Below are 22,692 nucleotides of genomic sequence, written 5' to 3' on the forward strand. Positions count from 1 at the left end.
TAAAAAAAAGCAGTTGATTACACTTGAGAGGTGGCAATTAATTACCATGCTGTGTCACCTAGCCAAAGGCCACATCCTGGCACCGTGGCCAAAGTGTATGCCTGCATGAACCAGCGTACCAGGCCACATGATGGTCTGGCACCCAGCTAAGCATCTATCAGATGAATACGGGTATGTAGCATGATCTCAGGTGACACCACACCATGGTGCCTAGTATGCCCAGGCTTCACCCTCAGTTATCTCTAAACAAGATGCAGAAAGCCTCCCATGGATTAGGAGCTTTTCTAGGTGGCTCCCTCATGGCGTGCACCTTTCTTTTCTGAGGTCAAACAGAACCTTGTGGAAAAATTATGTTTACTGTTAAGCTGTCATTTGTGCCACACCTCTGCCAACACCTTGTGCCAGTTTTCTGTCCCTGTTTTTCGTCTGCATTCACCACTTGGCCAGCAGTCTTTCCCCTGAGGAGCTCCCAGTGAGGGTGTAAGCAGCCAGACACCACAGCTGATCTGCTGGGAGAGAGGTTGCATGGAAGCAGCAGGCATACCCGGCCCTGTGGCTGTTCTCAGACATTGGTGAAAAGAAGTTGAGCTACGTTAGCTTCTGACTTGTGTGGTAACTGTGTCCATGAGGAGGGCTAAGGGAGGCTACATGAGCTGAGTGAGGATATCTGGATGAGAAAGGCCCCGCTCTGATGTATTGATACTCCCTGGTCACATCGATTCTAGGCTAGACAAGGCTCTCCTCAGCAGAAGACCTCTGCTGATGGTCACCCCACACGCTACCTTTGAATTCCTAAACAGGGCTGTGGTCTACTGATGGGGGTCAGCCAGTGTTTCCTTTTCCAGGGAATTTTGTTCACTACATCAAAGTTTGATAAAGTTACCTTGACGTGTTATCAGAGATTCAATACTTGACTGAAGATTACCTGGAACAGAAACACTCCCTGCCTATGTTTTTCTTGCTTTCTTCTCTGTAGATAAGATATTTGGTCCAATGTCTGTGTGTGCACTATTTTTTTAGAGTGTGCTACTATATCCCTGGATGGGATCAGCCCAGGTCAGACGAGAGGCAGATGCAACCTGCTGAGCACAGGAGGGGCACCACAGCCACAGGCTAAGGAGCAGAATTCACAGCTGTGCTAGCTGAAGCAGATCTTCATGTGAACTAAGGTGCTGACCCCTTAATAATTCCCCCCCTTCCTCCAGTATGTGGAAAGGCTGCAGAAAGCTGTTAACAGTGGCCACTGGTAACCTTTGACTCTGCAAAGGATGGCCCACAAAGCAAGCCATCTTTCCGAAAAAGAAAATCGTGAGACTTTGTGGCAGTAAGCAGGCCCCCCTCCTTACTCATCACTGCTCTTCGTGTGCACAGCACAGCTGTGACATGAGACACTCAAGAGAAACACATACCAATGGACCTGGAACCATGACCATGGCAAAGGCTGGAAAGAAGCTTCACCAGCAGGAGCAGGCTCTGGAGTACAGCAGCCTCAGGCCTGGGACTTACAGCAACATTGCTGCCAGGATGTCAGTACAAATGCTTAACTGCAGTTCCTGCTTGTGGCTGAAGAAAAGGAAGGGCTTACCTGGCAAGTCTCCCTGAAAAGCACAGGAGAGGAACTTCTGAAAGCCAGGCACAGACAGGGCAGAGATTGCTGCTCCACATCAGAAGTAGCCAACAGCAAACCGTGAGCAATCCCAGTCTGGCAAGCGTTCAGCTGAAATGATGAGCACACATACTTCTGCCTGTTCATAAACAGAGCAAGGGCTGTCTAGAAACCATGACTTAGGAGCAGAGAGATCAGGAAGGAAGGAAGCAAAACAAGAGGTTGCACATTGGTGAAGGTTTGCAAGTCAAATCAAATGCCTTCTTGCAGTTGTTTCTTACAGCTGTGTTGATCAGTTTTGATCTTGTCATCAGTGTCTTGAAATTATATTTGCTGTCATGTGTGGTAACAGCCTGACACTTGAGCCGGTATTCACCATGCAGAAAGTCCGTATTTAATACCAGCTTACGAGCTCCCTGCTGTGCCTCACAAGTGGCAGTCAGCACTGCCTACAGACACCTCATGACATGCAGCCCTGCAACCCGAATTCTAGTGATCACGTATAGGTCATTAAAAAAACATCCACTTCACATTGGAAAAGTGACATTATAAAGGGTAAGAACAAGGTCTGTGGAAGTGGCAATCATATCAGTCAAGTAGTCATTTTATGTTCTTGAAGTTGGAGATAAATTGGTTATACAAACCCATAAAAAGCCCAGAAAACATTATTTCAGGCAGCTATTCAAACACCTGGTCTGATGACTGGTGCTATGTCAAAGCAGCGCCTCTAATATATTTTTTTCTGACAAAAATTATTTCAGGTATTGAAATAGAAAAAGTTTGTAACTTGCATATCTTTTTAATAGCAGGATACTTACTAATCCATCTGCAAGCAATAAAATATTCTCATAAAGTGGCAGATCAGCCAAAGGAAGTAAGTTCTACACACCTACACACGTAGCACAGCAAATGACGTACTGCCACCTCTGTCATGGCTGGCAATGGCATTCTGTTTTAAATATTTTACTTAGTGGACACAACAGAAAAAATGTAGATTTGCTGGGACCTTGAGTGTACTTGCATAGGACAGAAGGCCTTGTTTACACGTGTATTTTCACGTAGTACTGTGTAGCCCTTAGACTGGAGTCAGAACGACGTTTGTTCCTTTGCTATTATTTGAATGGCTTTATTAAGTTTTTTACAAGACAGTAGAGTTAATCATTCGTGTGCTCACTGACTGTAAGTGTGCAAGTAAGCAAATATTTCAATAGAACACAGGGTATAACTGGAAATAGTTAATGGATCTGAGGGAGCAGAACTACATTTTGCAACAAAATATTTTTCTTTGAACTTTGGAATAGGACTGACAGACTTTTTTTTGTTGTTGTTTTTTAAATGTCTGTCTAAGCCAAAAAAGAAAAAAGGCTTGTTCCAAACAGCCATTCTTTAGTTCAACAGTAACTTCTGAAATGCTCATATGGGTACGACAGTAAATCTGACATTTTCTTCTTTCACATCTGCATTGTTTGACTTTGGCAGGAGCTGCAAGCCTGTCAGTGGCTGCAGGCATGACGATGTCTGTCATGGTGGAAGAACATGCTTTGAAAGAGATAAGCCAGCTTCAGGTCTTTGGTGAGCGTGTGGCCATGCTGGGACTAAAAGTGTGTGCATGGTTATGCCACAGATGGGGTTGGTATTCACTAATATGGCTTGGATTACAGTTGTTCTGCCTGTTCTGTTTTGCTCTCTAAATCACAGTCAGAGATGCTGATGGCACGTTTTCATCTTTACATCGCACAGTTCCCTTCTTTATTGGCTAGGCAATTCTGTCAGCCATTCTCTGAGAACTTCAAGATTACTCCTACAGTTTCTTAACTGAAACTTTCTCTTGTCAAGAGAGGACAGAGGAAGAACCCTCTGTCAAAGTGGCTCACATCCCTTCTTCCCTGTTAAGGGCATGGAAAGAAACGAGTTTGTGAATCTCTACACAGCATCCAGCAGTGATTAAGAGATCTTCTCTTGACTGTACTGCTCCCGCTTCCTACTCTTTGTGGCCAGCATGCCTTGCTAGCTCTGATCAGGTAAAATCCCTGTGTCTGATTGTCTCTCCCCCTTCTATCATACCCAGGGCATTGTGCCTGCAGTTCATTTGTACAACCCAAGCAGAGGCAGGGTGCCTAGGACAGAGTGGTTAAGGCAGCAGAGGCAGAGCTCAGGCTGCAGTGGACCAGGGAAATTAGGTTTCTCCGGCAAGGATGGAGAAATCAGCTCTGACAGATAATGGCAAGACCCTAAACATCTTGGCTAAGGGTCATACTAGGGCTGCAGTTAGTCTCCAAGGGTGCTTACAAAACCTTTTGCTCAGGGCATTCGGAAGCAGAATTTGGACACCAGCCCAAAGCTGTGGCTTGTGCCAAATGGCAGTAAGTTACCTTAACAGAATACTGTCAACATCAGTTAATTCTGAATTCCTTGTTAGTACTTCATACTGCAAGACCTCTTCTGCCCTGTCAGATTTCAGTTAAATCAGGCTACACGCTCAGAAGTTTGGGCAAACTGTACACAACCTACATGTCACATTATATTTGTTTTCAGTGGGTGCCATGCTAGAAAAATCTTTCAGGAATTTAAAGTGTATCTTCAAATCTATCATAGATCATTGCAAATTGCATTTCTCAGCCCCTGGGTAAAAGAACTCCAGTGTTCCCATGCAGTTGCATGCCCAAATTTCGCACTGATGAATTTTGCAATCCTGCAAGAATTTCTGACACAAAGGAATACATCGTGGGGCTTTTACTAAGTCTTTGAATTCATAGAATCATAGAGTATCTCGAGTTGGGTTATTCAGATATGGAAAATTCAGATATTTAAATGTGGCTGACAGAATACTGACACTTCTAAATACAGATGCAAGTTGGAAATAAAAATCATTGCAGCCGGAGATCCCAGAAGTACAGAAGAAATATTAAGTAAATGCCAACAATAAAGTAAAAATTACAAGCAAATTACAATTGTGTGTATAAATTCACCGTTCTGTGAAAGGCATTTTCTCAGCAGTTTTTCAACCCATGAGCACTTTTAAGGAAAGTCTATTGTATATTACAAATAAAAGAGCATTAAGAAAGACTGCATATGAGACGAGATGGAAACCAGCTGGCCTATCAGTCGGAAATAACAGTCTCAGTAAGTTTTGCTTTGGGAGGAGTACAGAGAGCCTAAGACACTGTAAAACACTCAAAACCCAACAAGCAACCTCATTCTATGACTTCTATTGCTGCTGCTGGAATAGGAAAAGAGCATGTGTTGGACAAGAAAAATGGCTTGCTTATGGTGAACAACCTTTAGAGCAAGAACATGTGCGTGCAGTTGCAAGAAACCTAGTAATATGTAAATTTTGAGAGCCAAAATAAGGCACACATCTAGCTTGTCTGCAAACAAATGCTGCAATATTTACATTGGACCATTTTATCACCTGTATTCTTCAGAGTGATGAATGAGAAACTTCACTACAATTTTACTGCCTTGGATAACCTTATGGATCTCCTGTGGGAAAATAAGTTAATTCCAGGTAAGAGCAGCTCCGTCTCCTCACTGCTAGCCACATCTTTTTGACCATTTTTATTGTGCAATCATCAGATAGAACCACTCTTAGTGAGCTTTGCCAAAGCTGATTTTGATCCGAATTCATTTTTTTTACTGCTTGCATTTACCTCATGTCCACGTAAATGTAAACAGTGTAAGAAAAGCATTATTAGGGCACTTAAGACAACACAAATTCTTTTACATTGCTTGCAACAACAATCTGAGATGTGTCAACTGGAAAATTAGATTTCTTGAAGAGGAGAGAGTTTTGTACCCATTAGCTTTGTGCCTCAAAGGGGCCAGAGAAGCAGGTCCTCAAAGTATAGCCTGCCCTGTATTTCTGCAGTGTTCGATGTTCACCCTGTGCCTTCAGTTTGTGATTGTAACTATTATTATTGATTACTATTGTCATCAACAAGTAACAAGAGTGAGCAACCTCAAATCTGAAATATTCCCAGTGGGGACATGTAGAAACAGGAAAGAAAGTCCACTAAACAATGCTGCTTGTTATCTGTGTTTCTTCACTAACACGTTTGCTTCAGATAATGCAAAAACCCCTTAGGTAATCAAAAGGGATTATCGTTCACAATAAATAAATAAATAAATAAATCTATTTTTTTGTGTCTATTTTAGGATTTGAATTGATGGGAAATCCGTCAGGATATTTTTTAAATTTTGAAGATAAAGAGCAGGCAGTAAGATGGAGAAATTTAATTACACTTCTGGCCAGGAGATACATAGGTAAGTTTCAAAAAAACAAACCAAAACAAAACAAAACAAAAACAAACAAGCAAGTCCTATTACTTATTCTGTTGTGATCCTTTCTAACTACCTCAGAAAATTTTATGGGTTGTGTTCAATGTCATGACACTGGATTTCAGCACAAAACAGGAAAAGACCCATGCCAGAATAGCCAATGGGACAATTGCCCCATTTTGCTATTCCATGTCCAACAGCCTGAATGTGCAGTGTGTTCTGGGCAGCACATTTAGCCTTCCTCTGGGGACTGAGTTTTAACTTCTTTATGTTATTGTGGTTGTAAACCACCAGCTGGCATTAGGGCATGATAACCTGAATGCATCCCACATGACAGCTCCAAATATTTCCAACAAAGCAGAAGCCTTAGCCTGAGTCTCACTTAGGCCGGGTGCCCTCCCCACAAAGCTATTATTCACATCACCTCACTGCAGTTCTGTGTTGGTGGTCCTGTCATCTTTTTCAAATATTGCTCCATCCAAAATGAAGTATCGTTTTGAAATCACCAAAATTGCATTTTCCGGATTATTAAAAACAGTTAATTTACACTTGAGTGCAGTATAACAAGGTGGTATAACCTCATGTGTAGCACATGACTAACTGATAGGATTGTCTGTACATGCACTCAACTCACTGATAAATGAGGCCTCTCACACAGATAGATACGGATTGGCGCATGTTGCTAAATGGAATTTTGAAACTTGGAATGAACCAGACCACCATGACTTCGACAATGTGACTATGACAGTGGAAGGTAAGCATATTTTGGAGTACTTACTAGTGTAGTAAGGGAGAAGTGTGTGTGTGTGTTGGGTGGGAAACAGTAAGAAAGGAGAGATGCTGGAAAAGAAATAAGGTAGACAGGAGAGCTAAGGAGTGTGAAAGGTGTATCTAATCTTTTTTGCTCAGGTCATATTACTTACTACAATAATTACTCTGTTCCCTGCTTGAGCATCAGTGCAACACAGAGCTAGCAGAACAGGGAAAACAGAAGAGGAGTTACACTGTTAAGTCCTGTTCATTGGTTATAGAACACTATAAAATAGTTTACTAGAGGTAGCAGGATGGAGGGTGGAGTAAGAGGAAAACCATTCACTGATAGATGCATGATTTGGGAACCTGTCCTCACAAGACCTTTGAAAGAACCTTGTGAATGCAGCAGAGGTTTTCGTGTCTTCTCATGTTGCCAGTGCCTTGGAAAGAGTAGACTCAGCTTGTGAGGTCCTGCCAATAAATGCAATAATAGAAAGAGTTATAATATCTCCCCCCCAGTTTTTGACCAAGATTCTATTTTGAGTTATTATTGTTGATACATGTATCTGCTTGGACTTCAGGGTTCCTCAACTATTATGATGCCTGCTCAGAAGGATTAAGAGCAGCCAGTCCTCTACTAAAATTTGGAGGGCCTGGAGATTCCTTCCACCCCTTTCCCAAGTCACCCATATGCTGGAATCTTCTGTGTCATTGCTACAATGGAACCAACTTCTTCACAGGGGAGACTGGTGTAAGACTGGACTACATCTCTCTTCATAAGAAGGTTGGTCCATGACTTCAATTTAAAGCTATTTTTAATCAGTTTAGTCCAACTTACATTTTATTCTGATTTACGACATTGATTCCTAGGTGAGTGTGCAACCTATATCAGGAATCATAACTAGCTGCCTATTCTAAAGAAACTTTGAAGAATATGGTCAGTTGCAAGACTTCAACTCAAAGGCCCATGCCTAATGCCCACAGGGATTCAGCTCCTCTACATCTTATGTTTTAGGAGGAGCTCATACAATCAGCACATACTGTAGTGGATGAGGTGTAAGATTCTAATACTGTCTAGTCCTCAAGCTCCTCAGGAGCTCTGGTAACATGTTCTCATAATGTATTTAGGACTCTGTGTCATGTCTCTACTACCATTTGCTCGCTTTTATTAAGCAGACATGAAATATTTTTGCAGGGAGGTGGGCGTTCTCTCTACATCTTGGACCAAGAAGTGGAAACAGTTGAACAGATTCAGAAGTTGTTTCCAAAATTTGCTTCTGTTCCCATATACAATGATGAAGCAGATCCTCTGGTTGGATGGTCCATCCCACAGCTGTGGCGAGCTGATGTGACATATGCAGCTATGGTTGTAAAGGTAACTTTGTTCATTGACAGTCTTGTCACGTTTGGGTCTCCTAAAGTGTTAATGCAGTTGCAAAAGTAAACTTACAGTCAATTTTTATTTTTTCTTATTCTGACTACTCAGAATAACAGAAATAAAATAGAGAGCCTAATAAATACAGATGGTGTTTCCCTGAACAGTTTAACAGTAGCTTTACTTACTTTGTATTAATTTTCTTCATCTGCCCTAAAAAAAAACCTGATAACTAGCCATCCATGTGTTGGAGAATGTGTTGGATAGTGTATACAATTTCTCAGTTAAATCCCCCTGATAAGACTATACCCACACATTCTCTCTCCAAGCTGTCACCTCACTTCTGTGGGATTATTTCCCAGCCTCTTCACAAGTTTATCTTGTCAAGGGACATCAGGTATAATTATGAAGTCCATTGAGCTCTAAGCATAAGCCCATTCTTTGTCTTTGGATAATGATTCTCTACATATGGTCATATTAATTACTGCCAATACTGCTCCTGATCAGAAAAGCAGAAGGCGAAGAGAATGCTCAGCTTTCCTGCCCTTGCAGGAACAGTAGTCTGGTCCCTGAGCAAGCTCAGGTCTTTCCCCTACAAATCAACAGTTCCCACTGCATGCCTGTTTTGTGAGTCACTACCTTATACAGCATCCAGAGTCCAAACACTCCTGTGCAAAGCAGTAATTCCCAAACGTGGGAGCATGTATGTCACCCAGGAATGGGATGCATGTTGTCAGCTGTACCTGTGGACAAAGGCTTCTAGCTCCTTTAGGCTGCAATTCAGAAGGATTCTTCTCCAGAGCAGCAAGTCACTGGCTGCATTGCAGGGAGTTTGTGAGAGAAACAGCAGTGTTTATAGTGACATGGTGTTATGAGGGGATAAAAAAGACCAATCCAACAAAAAATTAACACTTTGGTAGATAGGAGCCGGAGCCCAGTGTTGTTAAACGTACGTTCTTCAGGGTCACAATTATGAGACCTTCTCTGTTGTCAGCTTTCTGAAGTAGTGTTTGATTCTGATATCTAGGCACAATCCAGTAAACTCTGGCTTTTTGAAGAACAGCTCAGTAACCAGTGCAATACTGAGAGAGAATGTATTCCTTGTTAGCACTAAAAGGATAAAACTCCTCGTTGAGGAATGGAATCCGGGACCAATTTATAGGCAGTCTAATGGGTACAGAGTAACTCCACATATGGAGTATTTACATTTATTTCAGCTAATAAATACAGTTTGCTAATCCAATATTCAAAGCAGAGGAATATCATTTGTAGTTCAGTCACCAAGGAAACATATTAATAATTTTTGCAAACTACCAGTGGTAGTCATTTCAGAGAATTTTTATTGCCTAAACTGTGTGGATACTTCAAATTTTCCAGTGATTAATGTATTATCTAAAAATAGTTTCTTCAAGAGGTGTGAAGAACAGTTTTGTTCTTCATGCTTTCCTAAATGACAGTGACAGCTCTTTCTAATATGCCATAAAGATTAAAAATAAAAAATAAATAAAGATACTGTGTTTTCTTTGGATTTTTTTCCATGATGAAGTTCCATTTTCTCCATGATTTTTTAGGTAATCATCCAGCATCAAAACCTGCTTATTGCCAAAGCCAACAACACCATCAACTACACACTGCTGAGTAATGACAATGCCTTCCTGAGCTACTACCCGCACTATTTCACACAGCGGACTCTGACAGCACGTTTCCAGATGAACAATACGAAGCCACCTCATGTCCAGATGGTGCGGAAACCAGTGCTGACTGTCATGGGCTTGCTGGCACTGCTAGGTATGGTAATCACCGAGGAGAGAGCACATCAGTAACTTCATCTACCTAGGAGCTTCTCGCATGACAGAGATTAGGTCAGCCACCTCACTCCTGACAAATGCCAGATTTCTCCTACCCAGCTGTGGTTGTTAGAAAAATGAACTCTCGTTTCCTCCGAGAAATTAATAGCTCAGGAGAATCTTCCTGACAGCCTGTCATGTCTTTGATTTAATCTACTGCTTTGTTTACAAATTCTGCATGCCAACCACTCTTTTTAGTTGACTGGTACTTCCTCATGTGCCATCATTTCAGGCTGTAAATGACTTTAATAAATCCCTACAGCTGTAAGACACATGCAGCCTACTAAAGGAAGATCCTAACTCACTGTTACATATGTAGACTTTGTTAGCTGAACTGCTAAGCATAAGACCTGCTGTAGTATGTGCATGCTCTGCAGTAATAAAATCCACCCATAATCCTGACTGATGCTACACCTGATAAAAAAGCTATAGGCACTCAGCCTATATATCCTTATATTTTGACCCTTTTTATATCAGAAGTTGGACAGACTAGCAGTTATGCTTACAGAGTTGTCACATTTTTTCAAAGGAGAAAAGCAGATCTTTGCAGAAGTAAAGAGCAGTGAAGGCAAAAGCACTGAAAATGACACGGTTGGTGTCCTGGCATCTGTGCACACCCCAAGTGAGCTGCAGCCCTCAGACAGTTGGCAAGCTACCCTACTGATTTATTCAAGTGAAGATAACAGGACTTCATCCAATATCAGCACTGTCACAGTGAATGCCACCCACTTCCCCAAACTTAGAGGTAAGCAAACACCATGTAGGCAGTTCACATAATTGATTATGAAGGCAGAACATGTGCTGAAAAACTTCTGTTGAGTTTATTTTCCTGGCAAGAGTTTCATTTGCTAACTTTCTCACTCATCTTTTGGGCACTCCCATTTTTTTCTATGGTGCACTTGTAGGAAAAGCTCTTTCTACTTTGCCCCTGTCTTTAACAACAGCTGCAAATGCTGCCTTTTCAGAAAGCTATTCGTCTTAGCTGGGTAATGCCAGGCAAAAAATTCCCTTACCAAGATCACTCCAAGGTAGCCAACATGACCACACTAGTACACAATTGATGCAGTTGTCCGACAAATGCATGTAGCACCTCTGCAAAATTAAATGGGCTTCAATTCTGGATGTGGAAATAATAACTTAAAATTTGAACTTGGAAACTGTAGGTTGGGTTGTAGAGCCTTGTAAGAGTGCTAGCCCTGACCTCATGACTTTCCACTGGAAGCCAGGATCCAGAATGCTGAAATCACTTTTGCGAATGTCAATGTCAACACCTTCTGCTACATTTATCCTTGTTGGTACTTAAATCCAAATGGAGGGTTTACTTTCTTTCATTTGTGTTCCTGAAGAGCCAGTGTATATGATGTATTACCTGGATAACAACCAAACCAATCCCTACCTGAAGTGGAAGGAACTAGGAAGCCCTGACTTTCCCTCCCCAGAGCAGTTCCAGCAAATCAGGGATGCTGAGGTATGACTGTGTATTTGCTTGAAGTGTTGTATGGCCAAAGTGGTTGTTAATTGGTTAATTACAGATAAAGAGACAAGGCATCAGGTCAGGTAGTCAAATGTTTTTCCTTAGTCCACTGTCATGTGTTTCTCCTATGCATTTGGAAATGGACTTGCAGCCATGCAGAGAAGTGTATCTCACAGACAATTGGTAGCTTTGCATTCATGTTAATGCAAGCGACCAAATGTAGATCACTGTCTTCTCTGCTAGTGGCCCCAAATAAGTCCCATGGACCTGCATGCATTACAGGAGGGTCACACTGCCTCAGCAGATAGTTGAAAGGAAAACCCCTCAATAATAACAGAAAACAAACAGCCCCTTGAGGTGGAAACTACCCAGTGCTAGTTCAGGAGACGCTTGGCCTCTCCTCGTTGTGCCTCTCAGGGGCTCCTGGGGAGGCCTGCAGTTTCCCCTTGTCCTCACCAATTGCGATTTCACCCCAGAGGGGACTGAGGAATAAGTTCTTAGGTGTCCCCCCTCACTGAGAAAAGCCATGCCCAGATTACTCACTGTGTATGAGAATATGTGAGTGGCAGGTAATTTTAGCTCGTTCTCTCATAGCATTCGGACCCATGGGTTAAAATAAAGGCGAACACCTTTACCAACTCAGTGCTCACAGACAGTAATTGCCTTCTGACTTTGGTGTACAGTAGTACTGTGTCTTCTCTTCCCAATCACTATAAACCTCTATTGCTTAGGCCTATGGGATCCTATAGGAGCCATCAGGTCTTCCTTTGGCAAGACAGCAAAAAGGCTTTAGATCCTTTTGGCCGTCTTGTGAAACCTCATCTGAGTGGCTGCTGCAGCTAGCAATAACTTTCAGTGCACACTGGAGATCTACAGCAAAGAGGTGGGGCAGTTTGTAAAGACCTGAGAGCCTGAAAGGCATGCCTGAGAGGTTACTTAAACCAGCAGACTGCAGCTAAAGGGCACTGTGGCCTAGTATTTTGTGGGATGGACGTAAGCTGTGTGTCTTGTGAAGGGATGGAATACAGCCAAAATAGAAAAGAGTCTGCTAGGTTGAAGAACTTTGATGGTTATAAACCATGTATCAGCAAATATTTACAACTCTACCAGAATTTTTTTACAGCCCCTAAGTAAACGCACAGTCATTTTACACTGATGTAACAGTTAGATATTGCATTCTGTAATGTAATGATGGAAGATTATTCACAAGTCCTGTCTTTGAATCCACAGGACCCAGTGGCAACAGGCCCCTTCGCTTTTCCTGAAGGTGGCATCCTGACGCTGAAGCAAGACTTCCCCGTTCCCTCAGTCTTTCTCATCCACATCTGTGCAAGACCCAGTTCTGTACCTGATCAAGTATGTGAGTTTTACCAACAGACGTGCCAAATTAGAAACTGCTTCCTTCTTCAAATCTCATTAAGCATTTGGGCCTATTATTTATTAAAAGTACCACAGTACACTTAGTAAATAAACAGTTCTCTCCTTTGATAAGAAGGCTATCCAAGGCATAACTCAAGATAAAGCATTCCACAGCAAGTGATAGGAGCCATCACTGAGATAAAAGCATGTTTACCAATGGTAGGAAAATAATAATGCGGCAATACAGTCTCTGCTTTAAAATTATGTCATGTGCTACCAGGCTTGACAACAGCTCTCCAGTTAATAATTCATAGCTAAAAATGAAGTGAATTCATGCCTGTCCTAGGTTAGGTATCTGTATCTGCATGTTCAGTCCCAAGATAACCATGCTCATAGTGGTGCACAGAGCCTCTGAAGGTCTTCTGCAAGGTCTAGAGGTTGGAGACTTGTAGTCTACAAAGCTGTAGAGCTAGAAATTTTGTTTTTTAATCCAAGTCTCAATGGAAAGAATCAAAGGAAAATCTCAGTAAGGTAGGATGAGGACAGAACATCTAGCCTTACTGATTGGTTTGTACAGCTTTCTGATATGGGCATTTGTCTTTGGACAGGTGACTGGTGTTCGTTTCATCCCTCTCACAAAAGGACAGGTTGTTGTGTTGTGGGACGATGGTTGTGTAAATTCAAAGTAAGTGCCTTTTAAAATACAATGGGTATAACCAACACATGACTCACTAAGTTGCCACCAGTCCTTCAGAGTGAAACAAGTTTACTCATTAATGACTACTTGCTCCTTGAGAGATGCTACAGTACATTTGCATGGCAAAATGAACTGTATAACCCCCATGTATTTACAGGAAGTAATTCTGACAAATTTATTGTCTGAGCAAGAGGATCTGCATGCTGCTCACCAGCATCCAATGACATTTTTGAGGGACTTTCCTTCAGCATAGCAAACAGGAAGATTCATGACAAAAACTGTTTTACTAACAGGTGCTTAGGTAGAATTATCCATAAGTCTATAGGTTGGAAGAGAAAACCTCCAGTTCCTTGCTCCAGCAAGCTATACTGGAATAGAAACTTTCCGTAGCTGAACTATCCAAAGCGGTCCAATATACACCCAGAGTTCCTCATGAAGCACTGATAGAGCTTCTTTTCAAGTCAGACTTCATCTTTGATAACCTCTGGTCTGGGAGTGAAAAATGCTTACCAGTTTATGATGCCACAAGTACCCCATATTGCAAGTCAGGCTGGATTTTCTTCTGTGGCCTGTTGGAGCTGTGATTCCTCCTAAAATACACAATTCATGCCATCCTGCATTTTATAGCAGTGAGTCAACTGAATATTTCCTATTTTTGGCATTTGTTATTATGTCTCTGAGATTAAGATTTGATAATTCACTGCACTATCAGTTGTGTTTACCAGCTCATCTGGTTTTCTTTTCTAGATGTATAAAGACATTTGAAGTGCAGTTCTCACCAGATGGAAAAGCCTACCAGCGGATTAATGCCAAAGACACAATATTCACTCTCTGGGTCTACAGTCCAGGTAAGGCCAAAACACACATACCACATAATTTCTCATGTTAATTACTCCATTGATAAATGTGTGAAACTCCACTTAGTAACTACTGAAAACACATAACTTGCTAGTGACATACATTCCCATCACAAATAAGAGCATGTCCCTTCTTTTAGGACCACATTCTTTGTGAAATCCGTATTCTCAAGGACAAGCATTTATTGAAAAATAGTCATGAGGACATTATTATAAACATTGCTACAAGTAAATTCTTGTCACAGAAACCAAAGTCACCCAGACAAGGGCCTTTGCAAGCTCCCTGGGAGGCAAAGCAGCTCCTTTGTCTCTGCTGTTACTGGTGTAGAGGCATGCAAAAATGAGAACAAAAAAAATTGCTCCACATGATCAGAGCTTGGCATTGTGCTGATCCTGGCATTGTACTTTTGGTAGTTCACTCAAAGCAAGACAATGCTGAGGTTTGGGCTCAGTCCCATGGATATTGGTCATGAGTTAGCCTGAGAGTGTGGCAAATACAGTTTGTACAGTGCTCTTCGTGTAGGGTGGTAGGAGCAAGCAGCCTTGGTAACATTTGCTTAGTACCACTTGAGGCTTGAGGTGTTTAACTACCAGCCTTGTCAACACACAAGCAAGTATGAGGTCACATCCACCTTTCTTGCAGGGGTTGACTGTCATACATTTATCATGCTCTGAGCTGCAGCAGCAGAAGCTTGCACATCTGCACTCCTCCTGGTCATCTGTTCCTGTTCTTATACCTGTTTACGGTTTGACAGGCTTAAGCCACTGAAGCCCCCAGTTTGTAAAAACAGAAGAGGTCCTTCTGTAGGACAGTTTGTTTTAGCTGTCTGAACACCTAACCAAGGAGAGAATCCTCTCTTTGCTGTTTCCTAGAGCTTTCTTTTTAGACCTGACTAGCTGCCTAAGTTTTAGAGGTTTCACATTAAGGGGAAGTAAGGTTCATCTTTGTCAGCAGGCAAAGCTACTCCTCATGACTGTGGTCGTATCTCCTCAAGTACAGCCTACATGTAATGCAGACGTACCCAGATGAAGAAGGCTGAAAGAAGGCTGTAATGTTTTCTTTGTTGTTATCTCATTTGTTTGTTTGTTTTTTTTAACCATAAGTGGTCTAATTTTTAATGTGATTCTGCCAAACAAGAAATACTAATAAGCACTGATCAGAGCTGTGTGAAACACTGACAGACCTTACCTCAAAGTGATACTAATAAGTTGCAATTCAGAGAAGCTTCTTCCAGAAACACAAGCGCATCTTAGCCTGAGAAAGGCTTTAGCAGTGGGCACAGAATAAAATTCAGAGCTATTATTGCAACATAAAGGCTGCACAAGTAGCCAGGAACTGTAAATCATGGCCAAGGAAAATCTCTGAGATTAGAATTCATTATCATCTAGTGCTGCCCATCTGGGAAATCTACCAGATTTACTTGCTTGTTTCAAACATCAAAAAGAAGGAGTTCTTGAAAAAGTCCCCCATCTCTGCAACCATTATTGCTACGTACATATTTCTTACTCATTATTCCTAGCCTTCTTTTTTTCCTTTAAAAAAAGAAAACATAAAATACTAAATCACACCTAAAAGTCAAGTAAATAGATTAGGAAAAAAAGAAAAACAAAAACAACAACAAACATTTATATCGTTTGTGAAGTTAAAGTGTCTGCTAGTGAAGGCTGTGTTCTTCGAACTGGATCATGGATGAAAACCAGGAGAGCTGCAGAACAGCAACTCACATACCTTTGGAGTAAGTCGTCCTGCCACCGGAGCAGAGGGTTTTCAGTCAGCCTGCATACTTCTTGTTCTGCTTCTTTGTTGATCCTGTCTGCATATAACCTGTCACAAAGGCAGAATAATAGGCAGAATTCAAGTGAGTCGGAAAAAAGGAAATTAGTAGATATGTCCTAGCCTCCTTCCAAAGGAAATGCTGGGAAAGCAATCCACTACTCACAAATCCAAATAAGAAGACGAGGAGGTACATGGTTCAAATGGAAAGGAAAAAAAAGAAGGGGCTAGTGGTTGGCCCTGAGGAATTTATAATCATTTTTAGTTAGGCAGGTACAGACACACTTACGTAGGGTGCAGGACTGAATTCACTGCTTCTCCACGCCATTCCACACACCTACATTTTACAGACACCCTCCAAGCACCAGTGGTGTCAGCCTTTCACAGTGACCATTTCTAACCTTTTCATTTGCAGGAAGCTCAGTCTCCGGCTTTTACAGAGTGCGTGCCATTGACTACTGGGGGAAGGCTGGCCTGTCCTCCGTTCCTGTGGAGTATGTTGAAGCTCTCAAGTGACTCTGAAGAGTGGTGCCTGGTTTGTTGACCGAGTGGTGTATGCTCCCTGCAGATGACAACTCCCCAGAAAAAGTAAACTCCTCCCAAGCTTAGGAGGGAGTATTGAAAGGACCTGATGAAGCAAGTTGGGAATGCAAGTTGGAAGCAACTTCCCCCGTTAACTCTTCAAAGTCAGCATTATCAGACAGTCACAACTGACAACCCAGCTTGAACAATTATAGGATGGGGATTTGGTTTTCTAACTAGGAATTATGGAAATAAATTTTTGTTATTCTCTATTTTTCACTGAGCTAATGCCCAGGACAATCTAAGATTTGTTAAGCCTTAAACTGCTGCAGGAGCTGTATCATCACTGTGCTGTATGAGTGAGGATGGCAGCAAAGGCACGAGGAGGACTTGTCTGAGAGTGAACTGCCTGTTTCAGCTGCCTTGCTGCCTTGATATAACAGACTGATGGAAGGGCACAAAGCAACCAGACAGCCACATCCCAATCATGAAGTGGAGGGTCGCTTTTTCCCCACCAGTTAATCATAGATAGTCCGGTGTATTATTTCAGAGCACTTCCCCTGTCTTCAGGTGTATGAGGTTCTTCACCCTCTCACAGAGGGATTTCCATGCAGCTGTTTTTGCATTTGTGGTGGTTACTTGAATTCCAGAGCTATTCCCATCACACCAGCAGAAGGAGACACAAGAAGCTCTAGTCTCCAAACCAGATTGCCTCTTACACTCTGTGCTTTTGTCCAAGTCACTCAGTCACACTGTGGAGGCCTGTGTGGTTGTACAAGCCTGTCAGCCACTGCCTTTTAATGGTGAAGGCTCTAGCCCTCAAAATCTCTCTTGCTATCACCTAGCCGAGCTTTCTATAGCCCTTCAGGCAACATTTCTCCCCAACATGCTTCTTTTCTGGAGTTTCATGCTTAGACTGTAAGGGAGCTGTGGCTTGGCTTTGGATGGCCAGGAAAGTTAAAATTCTAGTTAGTGCCCTTTGTGTTTTCATATTACACCCCAGCACATGCTTGCATTTAACTACTACCAGCTGGGAAACTAATCAAGAACAGTTTGAGTTTCTATGTTTCTTGAAGCATGTGCACAAGTGTGTCACTGCCTCAGATGAGCTACAGAACACCTCTGGCTGTCCTTGCAAATGCCAAACACTTTATGTAACAGCAAAGTTCCCTGAAGTTGCAGGGATGTTTTTTTATTCATCCTGCTTCACAACTGGCGCAGTTTGAACCGTGCCTTTAAAATGCTTGTAGAAGGAAGGATAATGCCAGTGAAAACAGCTGGAGTGTTTTCCATAAGAGGAGCAACTTTGTCACACAAACAACTCCCCTACTGCTCTCTTTGCTGACATCAGCCACCTAACCAGCATAACAACAAAGCCTGCATATTTGATGAAACATTCAGGTCACAGACAAAAAAATAGGTTTGCACAGTAGGAGAGAGCTAAACTATTTTGAATGGCTTCACACAGCACAGAAAAGAAACATATAGAAAAAGTTGTTGTGTGTCAGATGAAGCTTCACATCTCCTTACTTCCTAGTTACTTGATCATGTGCTTATATTGAAAGTTAGCCGTAAAGATGCACCTGGTTTCAGAAATCAGATGAAATATTTCTTGCCTCATTGAAGTTTTACTAAGGCGTGATTGTCACATACTAATCTGCAAACTCCTTACCTGTAAAGGTTTGTATAGCACAGAAAGAGGACATCAGAGTGTAACTGATAACTTTCCCAGTTTCAAAGAGTTAGTGAGAAATTCCACCTAGATGAAGATAGTAAACATTTCTTTTAAAGTTGTTATAACTACATCTAAGTGATAAATCAGGAAATACAGCCAAATAAATGCAGCAGTTAAGACATACTGTTTTTCCAGTATGAAGAGGAACTACACAGAAAACAACCCTTAGAAATAATCAAGTATTGGTCTGTAAGAGATTTAAGTGCATCTGAAGTCGGGGAGGATACAGAAGCTTGCGAGGACAGTTAACCCTGTTAGGATGTCATATTTGTGTAGTCTTCTGCTTCACAATCTTCCCACACTGGTTAGCAGAATATAGCAGTAGTTTTCAAACCAAGGACCATGCACTACTTGAAGAAATTTTATCTGCAAGGGCGTACCTAAGCATATTCTAGATGCAAATAAAAACTAGTCTCTTAGGATGCAGTCCAGCCACTTTGAAAATCTGTCAATAGCTTCTGCTTCTAGGGTTTCTACGTTAAGCATCAGCCAAAGGGTGGATGCCACAGTGCTTTTTCAAGTATTTTGCTGGCAATGGCAAACGTGCATGGAAAACAGAGCTGACCAAAAATAGTGCACTGACTGTTCAGAAACATGATTTTAATATTCAGCATGATTTATTTACATTTTCTTCTTTGCTGCTTTGATATGAATTTACTACTTTAAGCAATGAGCAAGTCTAAAAATCTGCATCAGAAGAGAGAATTTGGTATTTCTAAGCTGGTGATTGTTTCCAGCCAATAACGTATAGAAGATTTGGGCCTCTCTGGTCTTTTTTGTAATATAAGGTCTACAAAATATCCTACCTAGTACTTGAAACTTGAGTTTTCTATAACCATCCATCAACTGATTCTGTCTCAGGGAGCTTTCAACATTGTTTGCTTAATCCTTCAACTCTGCCATCTTCTCCTTTACTGGGGCAGCAATCAGCTCCCCCTCACACATTCAGCTTTTAGAAGTGTTGGATGTGCCTAGCAGTAAGTGGAAGTAACACGTGTTTGGTGGTTCTGTACAACCAGAACAAAGGCAAGACTGCAGAGCACTTAGGTATGTCTCTTCCTGACCAACCAATACAAGAAACACAAACTGCAACTGCAAAATTAGATTGTTTGTCTGCTTTTCAACAAACAAAAGCTTTTGAGATTGTTTTGCAACTATTTGTTAAAATGAATACAAAGGGAAAACACTTTTAGAGGGATATTTTGTTGTGTATATATTGGACATGTTACCATGTTTTGTGCTACACAGTAAGACCAGTGTTTAATCTTTGACGTGAATCCTGTAAAAACAGGATGTGATCATTGTGTTCTGGAAACTGCTCAGAACTCTTATGTCGACCACTTAATCATGTGAATTAAAGCCTCGGTTCTCAAGGTGTAAGAGCCTGACGGGTGCAAGTTCCAGCCCTATGTAGAAATGAAGCATGAAGGGAGTGTGGCCATAAAAAGTTTCAAGGCTGAAGTAGGACGTTAAATGCACAGAGTGCCTCAGTTATCACAGCTTGGGACACTTATTTAAGCCCAAAGGAAAACTGGTCTAACACAGCGTGATACCCTAGCATCAGATCTCAGGACTTGCAGTGTCCTTGTTGGGAGGAGGTGCACTGGCATGTGAAGGACAAGATCCTTGCAGTGTCCCTCCTGCTGTTGCACAGTCATAGCCTTTCTGCCAGCACCAAAGGACCTTCTGAGGACAAAACAACAGCTCTTTTCATTCGTAAACAGCCTTTTCTTTTCTCTTGTTAGTAGAAAGTTTGTGCAGAATGGGAAGTATGACTTGGGACCTATATGCATGCTTACAACTTCTAGAATCACCACTATCTTTCTGCATCTGTGGAGGCACAATCTCGTGTGACAGAGGAAGGATTTCACTGCCTAATTTATGGACTGACTATACCTAGCACACTGAGGATGTGCTTGGTCCTGCATCTGGGTTGGGCTTACTGTAACTCCCATCTGCTTCGGTCAAACAGCTGCTATAACTGCAGACAATTAAAATCCCACTCCCCTAGGACTGGTAGTTTTGGTCTGAATGTCTTGGCCAAAGGTCAGGCTCTTTCATCTAGGGGCTGGTGTTGTCTAATCAGCTGTGATACAAGTCCAAAGTTCACAGAACTCAACCCCAATACTTCCTCACGGGATGAGGTGGGCAAGTGGTGAACACTCAATCGATTCACCAACCTTGCACTTAGTTCAGCACAACAGGCTAATACTCTTTCGACACTTGATAGTCTCAATCTGTGTGGTTTTCCTTTTGCATTGTGTGCTGCTCCTCTGCTTCTGTCCTTAGCTTTATGTGGTAGTTCAACATCTTGCTTCCCTTCAAGATAGCTATTCTATACCCAAAGAGTGAGGAACACCTCTATCCCATAGTTTTTCTGCTAGCTGACAAGCTTAGGAGTACTGCCTGGGAAAAGCAAGCTTGAGAGACCTCCCAGCAACCTGAGGATAACATATCTGTCCTTGGGGAAGTCTTTAGTTAGTGTTTTATATGCTTCCAACGGATACAGTGGATAGTCCTTGGTTGCTGCAGATAAGATCTTGCGTGTTGCAGAAGCTGTTCAGTGGTGTGGTGCTCTGAAGCTCTTCATTCAATATAAACATTTTAACTTGTACTTTAAGAAGGCTTCAAGAGCTGGGGCTGCCCAGTTTTGTATTCCCTCTGTCCTCGTGTTGCTGGCAAGCTGCAGGGTTCACCATGGTGTTAGGTGTGTTCCGGTCTGTCAGTTTTATTCATAGGAAATATTCAAAGTAAATTTCATTGTACTACAAGTTGTGGAAACTCTTTGTCAAAAATGCTGACTCAGGTTACCCTTTTTCCACAAGGAGCTCTCTAGATGTTATTCTTTTGGTTCCCTCTACCTATTAAATTCTTAGCCACAAAGCCTGCCAGTGCTACATACTTCAGTTCTGTACCTCTCAGGTACTGGAGACTAGATCAGGAAATTACAGTTTGTGCCATTTAGTAGCTGCTCATTTAAAGCAATGGCCCGGCGCTGCTGAAAGGAACATTTTGTTTTATTGCGTTCTAGAGTCAGGGTCTAATAAGAAGTGCTCAAAGAGTATTCAGGTGTACCACAAGTAACCCTAAGACATTACCAGGCAGCAAGGATCACTTGTCAGTCTCACTGCAGAGGTGATGATAAGAGAATTTCTTCACAATCTGGATGGAAATGTTGTTGGAAGAGGTATGATGTATGTGATGGCCCTGTGGGCACCCACAAGGTCCCTCATTTGGGACCTCCACCCAGGTACCCTGTGCCCAAGGGCCACAAGCCCACTTCAGCTCAGCTGAGCCCAGGCCCAGGCCCCTGGGGAGCCTCATTGCCGATAGCTCTGCCTCTAACCATCCTCCAGTCCTGCTTCTGGCTGGAGCCCCATTGTGGGCATGCCTCAGCGCTGCCCCAAGCCCTACCCTGAGCCTCACTGCCCTCACGCACTGGGTGGGCTTCTGAGGTGAACCCCACAGCTGCTGTGTTGCTGTGTGCATGGTGCAGGGCAGGGACACTGCCCGGGCTGCACTGGGGCCACCCTTGGCTTCTGGTTCTCCTTCCAGGGGGCCAGCCCTGCTCCTCCTGCTCCCCACCAGCATGCAACAGAAAGCAGCTACACAGGCAGGTCTTTAAAAAACATTTATTGACAAATGCCACTTGAAAATTCAGACACCAATACTGTTATTGCACAGAGTTTACGAAATCCCCAATATTTTCATGTGTTTTTTGGAAAAACACACTAGAATTTATTTAATTAGTTGAGTGGCAACTTCAAGACCAAGGGGTCTGGTTTCTGTGCTTAAGGATAGAATCAGAAGAGTGCTTTTAGCAGGCCCCTGCAAAGAAAGAAAAGGAAACTTCAGTCCATGTACGTAAATTCGCAAAGTGCTGTAAAGTCCTTTTTGTCTTAGGTGAAACTAGCTACCACATTCCTAGGGTACTGCTGATTTATAGTAAAAGATTAGGATAAATTGTGTTATTCTGTGCCTGTCATCCCAGCCTTTGCCAATCCAAGATGGCCATGAATTTTTGGCGTGGCTTGGGTTTATCCAGGCAAGGCCTTGTGAGTGCAAATGGTGTGGGCGCTAAGCTGCCAACGAGTAGAGACATTCCTGCCTCCAGCATAGCTCTGGAAACTTATCTGCTCACATCAGGAACAGCAGATGAGCTAGAAGATGAGCTTCCACAGCTCCAGAAAAAAAAAAAAAAAAAAAAAAGTGTCCTCAAAATAGGCTCTAGGCATGCTTTGTTTGCATGTACGTGCAGCAAGTGCTGACTTCTACCGCCAGCAGACAGAACCAGAACTGCTGCTCACAGCCCCTGATCTCTGCTATTTGGACAGCACACCTGAAGTAAGATGCTGTTATTTGGGTGGCCAAGCCAAACATGTCCAAGTCCAGTTGTTGCACCCCAACCTATCTGT

At 42.3% G+C, this 22,692-nt stretch overlaps 1 protein-coding gene across 3 annotated transcripts in view; it reads left to right on the plus strand.

The window, feature by feature from the left end:
- The window catches only part of IDUA (alpha-L-iduronidase), a 50,895-nt gene extending 30,645 nt beyond the window's left edge, over positions 1 to 20,250 (plus strand). Inside the window, exons 1-13 of one of the 3 annotated variants that reach the window (XM_082783270.1) lie at positions 3,161 to 3,178; positions 5,032 to 5,114; positions 5,762 to 5,869; positions 6,543 to 6,638; positions 7,219 to 7,421; positions 7,833 to 8,012; positions 9,584 to 9,800; positions 10,389 to 10,604; positions 11,206 to 11,327; positions 12,564 to 12,689; positions 13,301 to 13,377; positions 14,137 to 14,237; positions 16,436 to 20,250. In XM_082783270.1, the coding sequence (XP_082639396.1) occupies positions 5,036 to 5,114; positions 5,762 to 5,869; positions 6,543 to 6,638; positions 7,219 to 7,421; positions 7,833 to 8,012; positions 9,584 to 9,800; positions 10,389 to 10,604; positions 11,206 to 11,327; positions 12,564 to 12,689; positions 13,301 to 13,377; positions 14,137 to 14,237; positions 16,436 to 16,536 (1,626 nt within the window). In that variant the 5' untranslated portion in view covers positions 3,161 to 3,178; positions 5,032 to 5,035 and the 3' untranslated portion in view covers positions 16,537 to 20,250. Of the gene's footprint in view, positions 1 to 3,160; positions 3,179 to 5,031; positions 5,115 to 5,761; positions 5,870 to 6,542; positions 6,639 to 7,218; positions 7,422 to 7,832; positions 8,013 to 9,583; positions 9,801 to 10,388; positions 10,605 to 11,205; positions 11,328 to 12,563; positions 12,690 to 13,300; positions 13,378 to 14,136; positions 14,238 to 16,435 lie in introns of those variants that run through there. The other 2 variants (XM_082783269.1, XM_082783271.1) reach the window with 2 other exon arrangements.
- The last annotated feature ends 2,442 nt before the right edge of the window (positions 20,251 to 22,692 follow it).

The sequence above is a fragment of the Aythya marila genome, assembly GCF_965140915.1.
Source record: "Aythya marila genome assembly, chromosome: Z".
NCBI lineage: Eukaryota > Metazoa > Chordata > Aves > Anseriformes > Anatidae > Aythya > Aythya marila.